This window comes from Bradysia coprophila (genome assembly GCF_014529535.1).
Source record: "Bradysia coprophila strain Holo2 chromosome X unlocalized genomic scaffold, BU_Bcop_v1 contig_79, whole genome shotgun sequence".
Taxonomy (NCBI): domain Eukaryota; kingdom Metazoa; phylum Arthropoda; class Insecta; order Diptera; family Sciaridae; genus Bradysia; species Bradysia coprophila.
The window spans coordinates 684,877-704,005 of NW_023503370.1; the positions used below are offsets into that span (position 1 = coordinate 684,877).

Here is a 19,129-nt window from a genome sequence, read left to right on the forward strand (position 1 = left end):
AATTAGCTTCAGCTGTTTTTCAGCTGATCCATACAAACAATCACAACCGTTTATACGTCTTTATACGGTTTTACCACTATCATGCGCGTGCGTATAGCAGCTTCGACCGTATGAACAAGGAAAACCAGTTTTGATTGTATGTGTGAATCAGCTGAAAAACAGCTGAAGCAAATTTATGCTGAAAATTGACTGCCTTCGACTGTAGTTGTGTGTATAAAAAAAATTCAACGAGTGAGAGTGAAGCGAGGGTCATGATCCTCACGAGTAATATGGCTTATTCATAGGTATTTCCTTAGGCTCTTCAGCTGAGAAAATTTCAACGAGTGGGATTCCAGACAAGTTTCATTTTTGTTCACAACGACGTAAGCAAGAAAGATTTTCAACGCTTTTTACAGCAGACAGTCACCGCTTGTTTGAAAATGTAAGACAAATTTCGTTTTGTTTAATGCTGAATTCAATAAAAGAAATGCGCAATTTATGAGACAGCAAGACCATTTAAATGATAAATTTTTAATAAATTGAAAATATCAGTCAGTCAAGAGACCTTTGACTTTGTGTAGACATTTTATCTCCGCGTATTTTTACAGCGAATTTGACTAGCATAACCACTGTTCTTATCATTGCTAGAATTAACGGTACGCAAAAAATAACACGGGTAGGCTTATGCATATCATCGATCGTTTTCATCTATTAATTCTGGCATAGCAATCAGCAAATGAACAGAAAGAAGAATATTAATAGAATGAATTATACAGTCAAAGGCAGTCAATTTTCATCATAAATTTGCTTCAGCTGTTTTTCAGCTGATCCACACATACAATCAAAACTGGTTTTCCTTGTTCATACGGTTGAAGCTGCTACACGCACGCGCATGATAGTGGTAAAACCGTATAAAGACGTATAAACGGTTGTGATTGTTTATATGGATCAGCTGAAAAACAGCTGAAGCTAATTTATGCTGAAAATTGACTGCCTTTGACTGTACGCCTAATAGATGGCACAGTATTTTCTCGCGTAGTTTTTCACTCACTATAGAAAAAAATCATTGGATGCTGCTTCGTACTATATTTTCGGACCAACTTGCTTCGGGCAACTGTTTATCGACAAGTGTAATTGTACACCTCGCTCTTGGCTGGGGCAGTTACCGAAGTGTACAGCATCCAATGTATCCTACAATTGCTTATGAAGTAGTTTCACTAATCTCACTTTGGTCCGAAAATATAAATAGAAGTTCACCGCTGCGCTTAAGACCAGACTAAACGGCACACTTTTAGGCTGATTTGCTTATTCCCTTGACTGTAAGTCATGGGTTTTACGAAAACAAATACACCGTACATAACACGTTCACTATGATTAAAAATGTATGGAAATGTGATGAAAAAACGTTAAATGTTAAAATTTTGTGCCCTTTGTTAACACGATAACTTGAGCAAATCTCCACCGATTTTCAAAAACTTTTTTTTAATCGACGAAGTATTGAAATCCTCAGGTCAAGTTCGAAAATGGGCGGTATCGGTTCAACCATCTGGTGGTAGTTCTCGAAAGAAGCCTTTTCTGCTCTTTGTTAACACGATAACTGGAACAAAGTTCAACCGATTTTCAAAAACTTTTTTTATTCGACGAAGTATTGAAATCCTCAAGTCAAGTTCGAAAATGGGTGGTATCGGTTCAACCATCTGGTAGTAGTTCTCGAAAAAAGCCTTTTCTCCTCTTTGTTGACACGATAACTGGAGCAAAGTTCAACCGATTTTCAAAATCATTTTTTTATTTGACGAAGTATTGAAATCCTCAGGTCTAGTTCGAACATGGGTGGTATCGGTTCAACCATCTGGTGGTAGTTCTCGAAAGTAGCCTCTTCTGCTCTTTGTTAACACGATAACTGGAGCAAAGTTCAACCGATTTTCAAAAACTTTTTTTTAATCGACGAAGTATTGAAATACTCAAGACAAATTCGAAAATGGGCGGTATCGGTTCAACCATCTGGGAGTAGTTCTCGAAGATGCCTTTTCTGGTTTTTGTTAACACGACAACTGGAGTAATTCTCAACCGATTTAAAAACAAAATGTTTGGTGGAGAATGGAATCAATTCCTGAGGTTAGGTTCTAAGATAGATTATGTTGGTCTAACGAACAAGCTGATGTTGCTAACAGAATTTTTGTATCTATTTCAATAGTATTTTTCTTGTTATGTGACTTAGCCTTGTAAACAAAACCGAATAAATAGAACAAAAATTAACGAGTGTGAGGTTTGCGGCCAGAGCGAAGCGAGGGCCGCATTTGACACGAGTTTAAATGTTATTGAAAACATACGTAATTTTTTACCATGGCATTTTATATACATAGTTTCGAAGATTTTCAGTGAAAGTAAACAGAATTAGATCATCAATGAGAGATTTTTTAGACCGTTCTAGAAGTTCTTCTTCTAAATGCGTTTTTGTGGCAATCAACATACAAAATTACATTTCATTGAAAGAAATCAATAAATCATTGTCAATAAAAATACTAATGAGAAGCTCAGACAAACAGTCAAGGGATCTGACCCACTCAACAGGTGGGACCTAGTTAATATAAATTCCAATTTCAATTTAATAATTGTCAGATTGAAAATAAAATTTAAATTGAATTGGTGAATGGCATCGAACAATGTTACACCACAAAATTTATTCAACCTAATATTATGGCATCACGGTAATCGCGTGGCATTAAATAAGCTCAATCACCTGTTATTATAAGTTTGTTTAAACAAAATAGAGTTGGAAATGTTCAGAAGGAAGTTCTTACCTTTGACTTGATTGAATTTGGCGCTGTTAAATAATAATCTTGGTTCGGAATATATTCTGCTTACAGCGTCCGTCGGTAGAATCGATCGTTAAATAAATGACATGATATAAATACCAACATGATCATTGTTGTGAATTTATTCCACTTTCATTTACATTTACCGTTCCTTTTATGGGTAATTGCTATTAGGTATGGCAAGCAACAAAAATACCTGTCTTGTCGCGTAAAGAAATTCAATTGCTTTCAAGGAAAATGCTGTTGTTCTACATACTGTGTAAAACGTAAATATTCTCATCCGCACCCCAAACGGCATCAGTAATGTAAACAAATTAGAGTAATTAGTATCAGTTTGCAATTAAATTTAATGAGTAAATGTTTTAAGCACATGGCAATAAATTATTACGAAAAACTGTGTACAGACGTGTAAACATGCTCTGCATTGAGGAGCAAGCGTGGTAATTAAATATGAATCGAAGGGAAAATTTTTCGTATATACAGGTACCTTTGCCGCTTGTGACTTCAAAGCGTTTTATATATAGAGTTGTTGTCAATGTACGAGCTTATATTCAACACGAAAGCTAAAAGGTCTTTCGTCTTTTATGTCCAAACATAAAATTATGTGGGGGGTAGCACTAAACCATTGTTAATTCCATCGTAATTGACGATAGTGGAAAATGAAATATCTGTTCAAAGAAGTGCATAGTTGAAATGAATTTCATTTCCACATTATGGTTTTCAACCGACTTCCTACAAATTTTCATTCTATAGATGAAAATTGACAATGGAACCATTTTTGAAAACTCTGGGAAGCTTTCATGCGAACTCTTATTATAAGGTGGGTATAATCAACTCTAGCGAAAAAATAATGGAATTTCCAGGTTTTCAATGATTTGATCATTTGAGGGAGTGAAGGCATTGAAATATAAAACTAATGTAAGCTTTGAAACTCTTCGTTCTCATGAATCTATTCGTAGAAATCGAATGTAATAATGAATGAAACTTTGGCATCATTAATTTAGTTATTTTTGAGGTTATTCTTCCGTTCAGTTTCTTACTATTTGCTGTAGCAGAAATTGACGATGCGACGCAGAGATAAACCAGTTTCCAAATGGGACTGTTATCGACAAACTAAAATGTATGTTCAGACGCTACGGTTGCTGTTTGTAAAAATTTAAGTTTTCCACCAATATGTAGTATGGTTGATCCGATTACAATATATTAAGTGGAACCACATGCACGTTAAGAATAACAAATAACAAATTCCGACAGTATAAAATTGAACTTTCTATGCAATTCGTGGCTTTTTTCATTTTCATCTCAAACTTTTGTGCTGCATACGTACACCATTCGGTAAATGTATGACACTACCTCCCCACTCCCCACTGCTTATATACCCAGTAAGTAGACATGTTAAATAAAACTGCCAATAAGATTCAATAGTGAATGTCAACTATGCGCTCAAAGCTATTTTTCGTCAAAAGATTATTGCAATAACTTGATCTTTACGGAAGATACCGTAATGCAATTTGTATCCATAATTTGTCTTCTAGATTTTGAGACACGTACTAAGTTCAAGAGGCTTCTGAGTTTGCCATCACATTTGTGACGAATAATTTAATAAAAGAATTTAGGATAGAACTTCGGGAAATATGCACAATTTCCAGATATATTTAAAGCTCGGAACGGGTCGGTTTCGGTCGGTCTGACCGGATGCCAAACTTGTGTTAGGATGTCAGGTTCGTCGCGAACCCACTCTGAAACTGAATTTTCACTTTCAAGTTTAACCAAAACCGGACCCGAGATCGGGTTCGGGTAATCCGAAATTTTTGGTGTAAAAATTTCGGGTTACCTGAATCCAACAAAATCTGTAGCGAAAATTTTAACATTCAGGCGAGGTTCCGGTCAAACCTGAAATTGAAAATTCAGGTTCAGGTCAAGAACCGAGTCAACCTGAACTGAAACGGGTCTTCGGTACCAGTACTTAAATACTATTAAATGGTTAAAGTAGCAGTTAACTGGTCAGTGATATGACGTATCGCACGGGTCTCGCTGAATCGACGCAAAGTTTAAGTTGCACTAGTTTAAAATTCGATAAGGTAATTTTCATACAACGAATATGTCGCCTGCATTCTATTTTGCCAATATCAGAATAATACAAAAAAAAAATTGAACAAAATTTCAGCATTTTTTACTCGCACACAATGAACACTATCGCTGCATTAGACATATTTGTTTATGTTACATGTTAGTAGAAAGAGTGGTAGGTCGATGATGTGGAAATTTCTATCACGAGAAATCCTTTTTGTACCCTCATGACATTGTCGTTGTATTTGAACGTAAATATTTTTTACAACACATCTAAATTAACATTAAGCATCTTAACTAAAATTTATCCGAACCACTTTATCATTATTACATTATGAATAAGAGTTACACTGTTCATCGGTTCATCCCACAACTATTATATGAAACAATGGAGGGTCGCACAAATATATAAATATAAATCGTAAGTTGTTGTGCTATATTTACGTCGGTTTCGTTTTATATCGTTTTACAGGAAAAAAAAGCAATACAGAACACTGCGAACATGTGTGGTATTACATACCAAATCCGAAAGTTTTTTTTTGTGTGATTTAACATTTTTGTAAAAGGGCAAAGCTTAAATGCTAGGTAAATATATGGCAAATCCAAGCAAAGTATTCGAATACGTATTCCGAGGTATAAAATGTGTCTATAAATAAAATGAAAACGTTATTGTAATATCCACGCTTTTAACGAACGACGAATAAAACATCTATATAATGTAAACCACATACACAGTGAGCTTGAAAATATTTTATTCGACCTCTTGTGGACAAGAAATGTTTTTGGTGGTTTTTGTAGAGGGCAGTACCACGAGTCAGAATAACAAAAAAATAAGAAAATATTTCAATGGGAAAGATTATTATCAGAAATAAAGTCAAACTCATTTTTCGACCTTTGAAATTATGCATTATAGCTAAAAATACCTTCTGAGAAAAATTGAAATCATCCGCGTATGAACAGCCTTTAAAATCCGCATTGACGTAGACTGACTTTGCTTCAAAAAACTTACTATAAAAGATGTTTATTGATAGTCTTGATTGGCATCGTTGTAAATCTTAGAGCTCAGGCTATTTTTGTGATCAGTAGCAAACAACAGTCTTCGAATCTTCACGCAGGTCACAAAAATAAAACGAAAAATCGACATAATCAAAAATTTTCCATCAAAATATTCTCTTGTTATGTTATTCTTACTCGTGGTACTGTCCTCTACAAAAACCACTAAAAACATTTCTTGTCCACGAGATGTAGAATAATTTTTTTTTCAAGCTCACCGTTCATACATAGAAATGTGTGCAGTTACGTATACGATTGACAAAGTCAGACAGAAAAATCGAAGAGAAAAAAAGGATATAAAATAGCTAAAGGGATAATAGAGCTTTTCCAATATCACATAACCTAATGTATTGAGTCGGAATATATTGCCTTTTATGTACTAAAATTTCTCTAAAGGATTGTTTGTATAATATTACAAAATCTCAGGCAAAAAAAATATCGTCATATAACGTCATATAAACTGGAACATGAGAACTCGGTATATATTTGACAATATCCTAACATGGCATCGTATTTTCGAGTAGTGTTTTGAATGGATGAAAGAGATATCTTCTAATCCATACAATTTGAAAGTGAAAAATTCGATTTTTTTCGTAAACTTTAAGCTTGTGATTTGCCATAACATTATTTTTTACATGTAAGTATATAACAAGCATTATTGGCTTGAATAGAATAGAACGAACCAGAGATAACAAAAACAGTTCTGGAACCTTTGACAATTATATGTGAAGCTTGAAATGGAAACAAACTTTTTTTTTGTTTAGCATCAGCTTTCATATTATTCGAATCCAAAAGGCATTAGTATGGCAACGGTTTATGCAGAATATATTCCTGGCATGCCATTTCAATGCTTTTTGTTCAAATCAGTGACGAAAAATAAAACTTTCGTTGCCTGTATTGCGGAAATCGTTGTTTCGAAACTGACGAGACCCCGTTTGTACTGTTTCCATGTAAAAATCACAGAAATTTTAGATAGAAATGAAATAGTGAATTTTCAGATCAGCAGGACGAAAAGGTGTCTTGAGCCCCGGAATTGACATACTGTGACATACTGGATGTCTTTAAGTGCTCTAGATGCTGGATAAGATTCCGCTGGAAAAATCTCATTTTTGTTTTTTTTGGTTAATCAATTAAGCGTTTTTAACTTGACTGCGATAAAAGGTTTGGCTCCTCTTGTTTTATTTTCCTAGAATAATTTTGCTTCATCTCTGTCAAGCAAAATTCGAACACTATTCTAGGTGCTTTTCTCGGTGGCATAAATAACTACTTCGGATCTATATATGCCTTTTCACTATACGTTTTTTGAATTTTTTATTGTTTGGTTATATTATTATATTGCTAGTTTCGGAGAAATGAAACAAATGCATGTAACATTGTAACTGTGAAATTTTAATAGTAAATTGTGGTCTGCACGAGAAACCCTGCATCCATTTTTGTAGATTTGTTGTGCGATTTCAGGTCAAGTCCTACCTCTATGGGTTAAGTAAATGCTCTAAAAAATCCAAATCTATTTGTCGAATATCGTTGACACTGAATAGATTTTCAGACATCAGACAAACCGATTTTGTGAATATAAAAATTAATTCACAACGGCGCTGTGTCCAAGTCAGTGAATTCCCCAGATAGATTTGTACAAGATTCACATCCAACTGTAATCCAAACTCACCTGTAACTAAATTGGCATGATGAAATTGACAAACTGCATCTGCTTCAAACCAAGATATCTTATCTCTGAAGAACCGATAGAACACGGAGAATCCTTCTTGCGGCAGTGTCCATGTGTTGCTGATGTTTACCTGTAAAATTGAATAAATATTTGGTTGATTCACAAGCATCGTACTATAAAACATTGTAGGTACTAAATTTAATATTCTGTTAAAATGGCTGATTATTTTGCTGATGGTGTTAAAATGCATGGCGCTGTACCTGGTGTATGTATAATAAATATTGCTTCCATGTGCTGTGCATGCATGCATATTCCATTTGCATAAAATTAATATGGAGTTTCAAATATAAATTCAGATTAGGGTGTCTCGATTTGAACGTTTTTGAATCGCTTGGTAAAAATAAAAGTTTAAAAAAAAAGAAAACCCACCCTTTTAAGGCATCTTTTTTCACCCTGGATGATAGACATTAATTCTACTATCACCCTTGTAATTATCGATAATATCAGTTAGAGCTGGTTAATAAGAGCTTGCATCATCCACATCGATTTTTCTGGATATTGGGAGCAACTAAACGGAATCTATAGATACTGTCAAAGTCAAGCTGTCAAAATATTATTTTTTACGAAATGTTCATAAAAGAGTTGAGGTTATGGCTCTGTGGATGCTGTCGTATGTTTCCGACTTGTCAAAAATCATTTCTACATTACGATGGATCTATTAACAAAAAACCTACAATACAATCTTTATTGATTCCTATTGATGAATCTAAATCATGAAACCAACGATTACGTTGATGACTCCTGTCGCAGAATTCGATCTGACATAAAAAAAACGTCAAATCGACACACCCTAATTCCCGTTTATAGTGTTAGACGTTAAGTAATACTAAATTAGATCCATACATCCAATTTCAATTCTGCATTATTTCGGTAACAAACAACATGATGTGGTCTTCGTGACCGTAAAATTATTTTCATTAGAGCGAAGAAACTGCGCACATTTTTTTTCGTTTCAAACTCTTCGGTTTTTCCTGTTTCGCTGTTCGCTATCAGAAATTGCTACTACAATTTTCTTAAAATTTTGTACGTGCAGAACATTATCGAATTTTAAAGGAACTACAACGATAGAAAATGAACTGGAAGTAGCCGATACTGAACCGTAAATTAATTTTATATGCGTGTGGGTCAAAAATTGTGCATTACATGAACTTTCCACGGCCTTTGCATGTTAAATACGTGACGTCACGTCACCTCACATGTGATTATTCACCTCAACGTCGCCTCGGATCAACAAGATTCACACGTAATCTTGACTTTTCACTTTTCCATCCTAGTTATGTTTTCTATGTTAAATCTTCTAAGGGCATAACTCGTATACATTCGTTGAAATGCGTATCAGCATGTAAAACCCATAGCATACCTCAGGATATAAAAAGTTTTTAGTGTTTACTGACCTCGGTTTCGCCTCGGATCTCGGATCAACAAAATTCACACAAAAACTTTACTTTTCAACTTTTTGTCGTAGTTATGTAATAGTAGATAATGCACCTCTGTTCAAAGTGCGTATTTTGACGATTTGGAAGTTATGTACCGAGCCGCGAACGAGAAGGTGTACAGATATATCGAGATAAACAGTTTTGCCGTAGAGGTCAAATGCGAGATTATCGTTCTAGGCAGCTAAAAGACTATTTTTAAATATTGGCTCTTTGTTCTTTGTCAAATGTCAGAGTGTACGATTTTAAAAAACCCAGATGTGGATGAAAATATTCCATCTTAATTCTTTATTGCGTTACAAGTGGCAGATGGTTTTATGAATATAACTCATCTTCAAAGATGGATCGAAAAGCAGAAATCTTCACCTACCTACGATGATGTTCTTATTGTTTTATACGTAGTTACACAGACATCATTTCGGCTTCCAACGTTACCACATATTTATCATTTTCGACTTCATGTAATTACATAAAAGAGTCGCTCAGGTTGATAATAATGCATCGTTCAAGTTTTCAGTTTCATTTGAAGACAGTGAATGTTATCCAGATCTTGGTAGAGAGATTTGACAATTTCACTTATAATTAAAAGTTGACTAAAAACTTAGAAGTTATAAGTGACTTCACCATACAACTACAACGTATTATGTGGAGACATGGAGAGTCAAAACTCTACGTAAAATTTTCAAGTTTTACGTCAACCAATAATTATAAGTGAAATCGCAATCAATCCAGTAATTGGAAGCCTCACGCACAGCTGAAGTAACCTTATTTCTAATTACGAATGTACTTAATGTAGAAAGAAAACTGAAATGAAAAGAAAATTGTTTCAATCTATACAAACGTAGCAACGGGGTCATATAATCATGAAATTTCTTTTAGGTCTAAACATTGAATCTGTCATGTAACCTTGTTCTTCTGTGGTTTTTTTTTTCTTCTTCTATTCTTATATCTTACTTTCAAAGAACCATTTGTCTTGGATCTCTGGCAGCTAAAGTCGTAATTTCTTTGTTAAAAAGCTTTAAAGCTGGAATTCTTCTGTAGTGTTTTCTGTCTATAAACGAGAAGAATATGCGAAAGAATATGACAGCCATACAGCAGTATAATATTGTTATGCTGCTGACTGCTGAGTTTGTAGCATTATATTATATCCAAAATGTTTATTGGTAAAAATATAATATGTAACGAAATCTGCACGTCTGGGTGTTCTTTTTTTTGTTCGGGTAGGGGAGGGATAAAATATATACCCAAAAATTATTCATTTTCTTTCTTTGGATAAATTATGGTTTTTGTTTATGGTCCATAAAATACGATATGAAATGCGTTAGGTGTTATGTGATTATGTAGTTAGAAGGTATGACACTTTTAATGAGTGTAACAGAGGGTGGATGATATTCATGCCGTCGTTAAGCTGGAAAAATAGACGTCAGTTTATGAAAGTGTAATCGTAAAATGGTTACCATGAGCGTTGAAACGACCGGCCAGGTGTATTATTAAGCAATATCAAATCGCAAGTTTAATTTGCACGTAATGCAAAAAGTTTTTTTTTATATTTAGAACTCAATTTGGAAATTTGTTTTTGTTCCACTTTTTGTACACATTTAAAATGAAATGCCAAATCACATAAAAATCAGATCCTTGTCATAGGAAAATATAGAACCATTGCCTTTTGTATGGAAATATAATGCAAAATGGTTTTCAAAGTGACGAAAATTGTGATAAGTCAGAGCATAGCACTGCTACCATCAAGATAGAAAATATTTAGAGGCAGATGAAATCACAGTAGACGCCATGTTATTTTGTAGAGATAATTGGCTTGTTTTCGCTCTTATCACTAAGCCTCCAAATTTGACGCTTGTTAGTTAAGTATTAATGCTAGGATCATTTGCTATAGCTTGAGTCAATGAATTACTTCAAGCTTCTTGTCGTTCTTGTCTCCTGTATACATCTTGAATTTATACTCAGTTACTGCATGAATTTCAGAATTTGAGTGCCTATATTATTCAACATTTTGAAGTAGTTGCTAAGGAAGTTGCAAGAACCATTTTCCTTTTACAAATTTTGCAACTTCTTTTGCAGCTACTTCAGGCGTAGTAGTTGAAGTAGTTGCAAAAGTTGTTGCTGAAAACATTTTCCTTTTACGAATTTTGCAACTCATTTTGCAACTACTTCAGGCGGGTTGATATTCAATAATAAATTTGTGTTCCGTCACAAAACATGGCCTGTTCGTCGGCGATCTTTAGATTCTTTCTAAGGTGGTACACATGGTTCCCCTTTTTTTAAACATTGTAAACGGGCATCCATTAATAAATGATGGATTAGCAGAAATTATTTACATTTTTTGTAATTTATGCTCGGCTGACATAGTCCAACTCAAAAAAAAAAAAAAACAAATTAAATTTTGTGTTCTTCCAGTGTCTACCGACTGATGGAGTAACGTAATTGTATCCAATATTCACAGCGCCATAATGAAATTATTATTTTTTACATTATTTTTTTTTATTGAAATGTACACTTTGCTGCAGGCTTCTTTGCTGTTTTAAATGGAAGAAGAAAAAAAAACTGTAAAACGATTTAATTTATTTGACTAAGACAGAGACCGTTATTGAAGATAGAAAAAAGTGCCTGCAGAATATTTCTTGGGTGCTGTAACGACCATATCGTTTATTCGGAGTGGATCTCAAGGATTTTTATTTGTTTAAAGTATGGATAACCAACGTTTATTATTCAGAAATAAAATTTGTGACATTGAATAACAGATGTATTCCAAGGAATCCTCGCTTCATTGAAAGTTTCAGCAGAAAAACGGTTAGCAAATTTTCTCCTGGTAATTTTCTTTTCGTAGGTTTTATCCCATGACTTAGATGTGATCAATTTCTTACAAGGGTATACTAATGATTTGCTTGACGAATCACGCAATGCAACAAACAGATCGAGCTCCTAGCTACAGTGGTATAATAAAAAAAATCTCGACCTCTTTTCGTCGAAGTGCAACGGTATCCAAGTGCTCTTCTCACAAAAAGGACAACGGTATAGACAGGGCGTATTATTCGGAATTTATTCGGGTATTCTTAAGAATTTTAAGAATATTTAGGAATTTTCAAAAATTTTAGGGCTTTTTAAGAATTATTTTAAGAATTTTTTGGAACTTTTGGAAATTTTCACGGATTTTCTTGAAAATTATTAAAACTCCTAAACTAAAATTTAAGAATTTTCAGAATTTTGTAGAATTTGAAAATTGAAATTCCAAATAATAAGCCCTGTCTATAGATAATGTACTTCCAAAGAATGTCTTAGCACCACAAGATTTGCATTCAGCGTTTATAGAGACTATCCGAAAATTTGTCACAGTTTTACACACCAAAAAAAGTGAGACTTTCGTACCTAACCTGCTCTTGGCATTATTCTCTGTAATCTCTTTACTTGAAAATTTAATTACAAATAATGAATCCTGCTGGTAAAACAGAATTGTTTAGTGCCGAGAATAACTTAAAGCTTGCCGGCTAGAAACAATTTCGACAATACAATCTGCCGCTCTAGTGAATGTTCTAAATGCACATAGTTCACGCATGAGCGGATTGTAAATAATTCATCGGAAATGATATTATCACAGATGTATAGCTTGGTAGTGATTCACAACTAATCGCATTTAGTTATCACACAAGCAAAGTGACTTGCATTTTATACCTAATCTTCTTGCTGGTTTCCAAGAAAACTTTAATTACATGCGCTTCGTGCTTGATATTAATTCAGTTTGGAATTTATTCCATTTAAGAGGATTAATGTGAAAGTCACATTGAATTGAAGCAGAAATAAAATAGTTCCCTGAATATGTTAATTCTTTTTGATACTTTTTTAAAATGAAAACATAGCTGAACCTTATAACAATGATTCAAGAATGTGATATAAGTTCAGTTTCTTCAACAACTATATTTTTAGAGATTCGAGTGTTGCAGTGTAGCGACATATTTATATCAAGTGGTAAGTGAATACTCAGCAAAAATAGTCTTTTCTCATTATTATTGAAGATTGATGTTTGTGTGACGATTCACAGAACTTTCTTGCACGTTGCGACAGCATTTTCTGCGTTAGTTTACCCCTTTGTAAGTACGCGCGTAAAGCTTCGGAAAATTTCTTTCGGAAATAACGTTCCACTATTTATTACTATGAATACCGTAGGAAATATGCATAAATATGTATTAATGCAATATTCATGTTCCGATACTTTATGCAAACACATATTTCTACATATAGCCGTAGATTTTAGCAACAGCTGCAGAATCGGTTTTTACCTTTAAGCCTTTTAAATGGATGATGCATCTATATGAGCTCATGCATCAAATTTCCATTATTTTTTCATAATACTAGGTCCCACCTTTTGGGCGGGTCAGGTCCCTTGACTGACAATTTTTTCAATATATTTTTGACCAATTTCATTGTTGAACTTCCGAAGCATCACTGATAAAAATGCCTACATTTAATATATCGATTACTCTAAACATGACAACGAAATTTGACAGAAAAAGTTCTTCAAATAAACCTTCGAAGACCGAATGATCTTTGAGTTCTGATTTTTCTTATAAATTTGCAGAAAGATTTTCAATCAACCACACAAATCGTAAATAAAATGCGACTCGTGTGATTTACGGCCCTCGCTTCGCTCTGGCCGCAAACTTCCCACTCGTATGAGCTATCTATTATTCTGTTTGATTGCCATTTTGTCGAATTTAATCAGAGTAGATGCGAAGTTTTACAAATGTGGAACGATGAGACAACTCTTTCACTTTGGTAAAAAATTTAAAAAAAAACGATAGATGTTCTTCTCTTACAGTTTTGTACAAAAAGGAAGTCCCCCGGTATTTTACAAAACCGTCACTCGTGAATAAAATGTGGATGGTAATAAACGACCGATAAATTAATTATTTTTTTTTTTTCGTTTCTTCACTTTTGTCGATTCAGAAAACGACAAAAGTGAGGGATTGACAAAACGTCTTTAAGTTACATTTCGTAGAAGGATGAATTTCCCTAGGAACGAACAAAACGCCTTCTCGTTACATTTTGTAAAAGGATGAATTCGCTAGGAAATCGACAAAGAGTGAAGCAAAGACAATTTTTTTTTTACTTTTTACTGATTTACTGAAGAGGTGCCAGCGACATGTACCACATTTCTATCGGTATTTTATTATTTTTTATCGGTAAAATTGAATTTTTCTATTGGTCGAATATAATATCCCTTAAAATTATTACGACTCGTGAGAATTACGGCCCTCGCTTCGCTCTGGCCGCAAACTTCACACTCGTATGGGAGTTGTAACATATTTTGTTTGATTGTTGGAATAATGAATTTAAAAAAAATATTCAGAAATTTGTTGAGAATGACATATCTTATATTGCCTACAAAGAATGATGGTTACATTTAACGTTTTTCATAAAATTTCGTACACTTTTCAATCATAGTGTGCTCATGAAATTTTTCTGTCGTAAGACCTTGAGTAAAAAAACATCTTTCTTTGGTAGTAGACGCATTAAATTTGTTAGTCAACTATCAAGTTGATAGTCAACTATCAAATTTGATAGTGAACTATCAAATTTGATAGTCAACTATCAAGTTGATAGTCAACTATCAAATTTGATAGTCAACTATCAAGTTGATAGTCAACTATCAAATTTGATAGTTGACTATCAAGTTGATAGTCAACTATCAAATTTGATAGTCAACTATCAAGTTGATAGTCAACTATCAAATTTGATAGTCAACTATCAAGTTGATAGTCAACTATCAAATTTGATAGTCAACTATCAAGTTGATAGTCAACTATCAAGTTGATAGTCAACTATCAAGTTGATAGTCAACTATCAAATTTGATAGTCAACTATCAAGTTGATAGTCAACTATCAAATTTGATAGTCAACTATCAAGTTGATAGTCAACTATCAAATTTGATAGTCAACTATCAAGTTGATAGTCAACTATCAAATTTGATAGTCAACTATCAAGTTGATAGTCAACTATCAAGTTGATAGTCAACTATCAAATTTGATAGTCAACTATCAAGTTGATAGTCAACTATCAAGTTGATAGTCAACTATCAAATTTGATAGTTGATTAACAACTTGATAGTTGACTATCAAATTTGATAGTTGACTATCAACTTGATAGTTGACTATCAAATTTGATAGTTGAATATCAACTTGATAGTTGACTATCAACTTGATAGTTGACTATCAAATTTGATAATTGGCTAGCATGAGATGTTTACCGGTTCAAAGCTGGACATCGACTGATGGAATTGTTCTTTCCACTTATTAAATAAACTCTATCGAGAACATACTTATACGATTTACACACACTACGCAACCAAATCAAATTTCATCAAAGTAATCTTTTTCGATTGAGGCTATAATCAACAGTGTAAAATCCTGTTTTTCTGGGATAGCTTCCAGATCCTTCGTCCCACATAGCCCATCTTCGAACTTAGCCTCGGTATTTTACTTCCACAAATTTAAAAAAAAGATTCATCCAAATTGCTTGAGAATTACTCAAGTTATCGTGCCTTCAACGATTTTTTGTCACCCACATTTAACGTTTTTCATACCATTTCATACATTTTCAATCATAGTGAACTTTTTTGTCACCCACATATTTCGGTATTTTCTGGTGTAAGACCCTGACTTTCAGTCAAGGGAACAATACAAAGTATGGCTGGGAATATATTCTGAACGGTTAGCTGTGGATATAAAACTGTGAAATAAACAATAATATTGGACGATAGAAACATAATTTAACACACACACAAAAAAAAACAACAAACAAACAAAATCCCACATCGAACGTATGCGGAACATAATAATTAATCATGTGGGTTGCTTTAAATCAACCATTTTATATGGAAAAGCTGTGCAGCTTTTAAGCTAATTATCGCATCGAATTTCGTACGGAATTTCAACCTTTGATATCACGAATTTCTACCGTTTATTACATAGCCAGACACTTTCAACAATCGAATATGATTATTATTCCATGAATCGCATGAAAGTTCATAATAAAACGTTTCCCGGAAACATTTATGGAATGTTGAGAATGCTTTAGCCATGCATTAGATTAGATTAGATTAGATGGGAGGGTGTAAGCCCAGCACCTAAGCCTCAGATGGGCCTGTTGTGCTATTGTACAAGTCTCTTGATCATATGTACTGTGATTTTACATCATATCTCTCCCGACTTAGATTGTTCACAAATCGACCGTGTGTTAACGTCCCATACGTTGTGAATTCTCCAAGCCGTGGGTGGTATGCGAATACCACAACCATCACTAATTGACCTGTACATTTTCCCAAAGATGGCGCTATCAACATTGTCATGTTGTAGCTCTTTCTACTATTGACATTATGTCGATATGGTTTCTTTTATGGAGAACGCGAATGTTGGGTTTTTTGATATTTCCGACTTTGTTACGGTTACGGCTATTAGTTTTAGGTAATAGCAAGTGTCTAATCACCATAGGCCATGAGTTGCCTCTTCGTATAAATCGCCATGCCACCATGTGACTGAACTCGTTCTGGCGTTGCAGGTTGTACCGTTTGAATGATTCGTATTTCGTCATATCCCTTGACATCCATACAACGTATCAATCAATAGATCTGTTAAACCTCGCGGTCATTTTGGAGTACAAGATAGTTTCTGTATCTTGGGATTGTACCACAGCAAATTTGTAAAAATTTGCTATGTGGTTTTGGGGTGTCAAATGAGAACCCGAGGCGTTTGTACCTTACCTGCACTAAAATTGACTGCCAGATGCCATACGGCAATGTGTCATTTTCGTACATTAATCGAGCACGTAATTTAGCATTAGCTTCTGGTAGAGTCGATTGTTAATCCGTACACCGACGCCACGAAGCACATGTTAAATAACAAAGGAAATAACACAATTGTTGATATCGCACAATGAGGCGAGAACGACTTTATTGATCAAAGATAAAATGACCTACGAGAACAACACTTTGACTTCGTTAATAAAACCTTTAAAATAATTTCACCATTTAACCATTACAGCAAAATAAAAAAAATGCAAGCCATGCAACTGATGTAATGAACTTACCACTCTATATAGTAACACTAATTTTTGAAACAGCACACACAAAAAAACATATTGAACTTTGCATACACATATTATATCTATACAATGCAGATACGAACGGAACATGGATGTGAGGGAAAGCTCTAAATATATTGTATGCTTTATGGAAGGTGTGATGTGTGTACTGTACTACACATTGCTACATAATATAAAGCACACGTAAAGGAAATGTGTTTTTATTTTTGGTCGTTTACAAACGAAATACCACGTCAATTTGTAAAAGGTTTGCTTAACAAACCAGAAAAGCGAATAAAATACTGACTAAGCAGTTTGAAAGAAAACGTCTTTCCACTTCATTGAATTCGATTCGTGTGTGAGCGCTCGAAGGAAGAAAAAAATACCTCTCTTTTCACTCATTTCTGTTTGAACCGTATTTATGCCATCCAACAGCAGCCACACGCAGAGATTAATCAATTGAATTATCGATGCCGTACAGAGGCGACGTAACCAACATTTAACATCAACACGTTCGCTAATTTTCGAATAATATTTCTTGGTGTTACACGAATCGCATTCTCAATCATAATAAATATCGATTCCCGTTTTTTCCAAGAGTTTATTAACACGATTAACATTGTGTCGTCATTACAATGACGAGATGATGTTAGTAAAGTGGGAGCTTTTTATATATGCGAGACTATCCTATTTTGTGATATAGTTCCTAAACCGCATAACTTGATTTTGTGCATGAATTATATCCTATTTCTGTATTTGGTGTCAGCACGTCTCATTTCTTTCACCAACTAATTCATCGATACACCGTGTTTAATGAACTGCGAAGTCGAAATTAATGAGTTGCACCGAACAATTGGATGTTGAAAAGAGAATCGAGAGCGAAATGTTTGTCTTTTATTAATTATTTCTTTTGAATGAGATTAATTTGGGCGACAAAAGATCTGTCTACAATTACTTATCTACTCAATAAATTATGTTTAACGTGCACAGACAGTGTATAGACGTTTGGCGCACTTACCTCCCTTTTTTTTGGAAATTAACGGGAGTTCAATTACGAAAGTATATGGAATATATAGGGAACACCTTTCGAAGAGGGAACACTTTTTGAGGAGGGAACAATTACCCGCGACTTGATATTATTCGATAAAATATCCGACGTATTTGCGGATTTATTATAAAGTTTTGTAATCAAGGGTGATGTTCGGTATTGAATTTCATGGCAAAGTAACTCAAGTGGAAACAATTTTGTCAAACAAGAAATTTATAACAAAATTTGCAGGTAGGCAAAATGACGCTTTTATTATTAACCACTGTTTCGACAATAGAAATTACAATGATTCGGCTGATTTTAACATTGAGTGTTGTATCTGGTCATTTTCAATGATTTTTAATGATTAACCTATTTTCCTAGTAACAGTATTTGTAACTTGTATCTCATGAACTCAATAGGCACTGAGGCACTAGGTAATTAAAATTAATTAATTCCAAAATTCCCGAAAATTCCTGAAGTCTGGATCCAACCGAAAGTATTCGATTGAGTTCACAAAAATAAAAATTAGCGAAGTTATTGACAAGGCCCATAACCTGTTGGCCTCCGTAAAGTAAAAGTTTTAATTTGGAGAAATGAACGTTTTTGTTTTTGATTTACAAAAAAAAAACATTTTCTTTTTATAAGAGAACATTTTATATAAGAATATATATATTTATATATATATAAGAATATAAGAAGAGCCTTTGAGAACATTTTTCGAGAAAATCCAGTGAATATTAATTGTTTTTTAATTCAAGAAAATTCATGAACATTCAAAAATTGAGAAAATCAAGAAAAAATTTCTTCAAAGGCAGTGATATCAACGTAGAATTTTAACCCAAAACGGTATGGGCGCGAGATGCAGAACAACCTTTTTGTTTGATGAAATACACTTAATAAGAATGCCGTTTACCAGTGCCTTTTATTGGTAAA

At 33.8% G+C, this 19,129-nt stretch overlaps 1 protein-coding gene across 3 annotated transcripts in view; it reads right to left on the reverse strand.

The window, feature by feature from the left end:
* The window catches only part of LOC119070389 (probable GPI-anchored adhesin-like protein PGA55), an 89,159-nt gene that overhangs the window by 19,354 nt on the left and 50,676 nt on the right, over positions 1-19,129 (reverse strand). For all 3 annotated transcript variants that reach the window (XM_037174707.1, XM_037174708.1, XM_037174709.1), the window contains exon 3: positions 7,585-7,714. In XM_037174707.1, the coding sequence (XP_037030602.1) occupies positions 7,585-7,714 (130 nt within the window). The remainder of the gene's footprint in view (positions 1-7,584; positions 7,715-19,129) is intronic.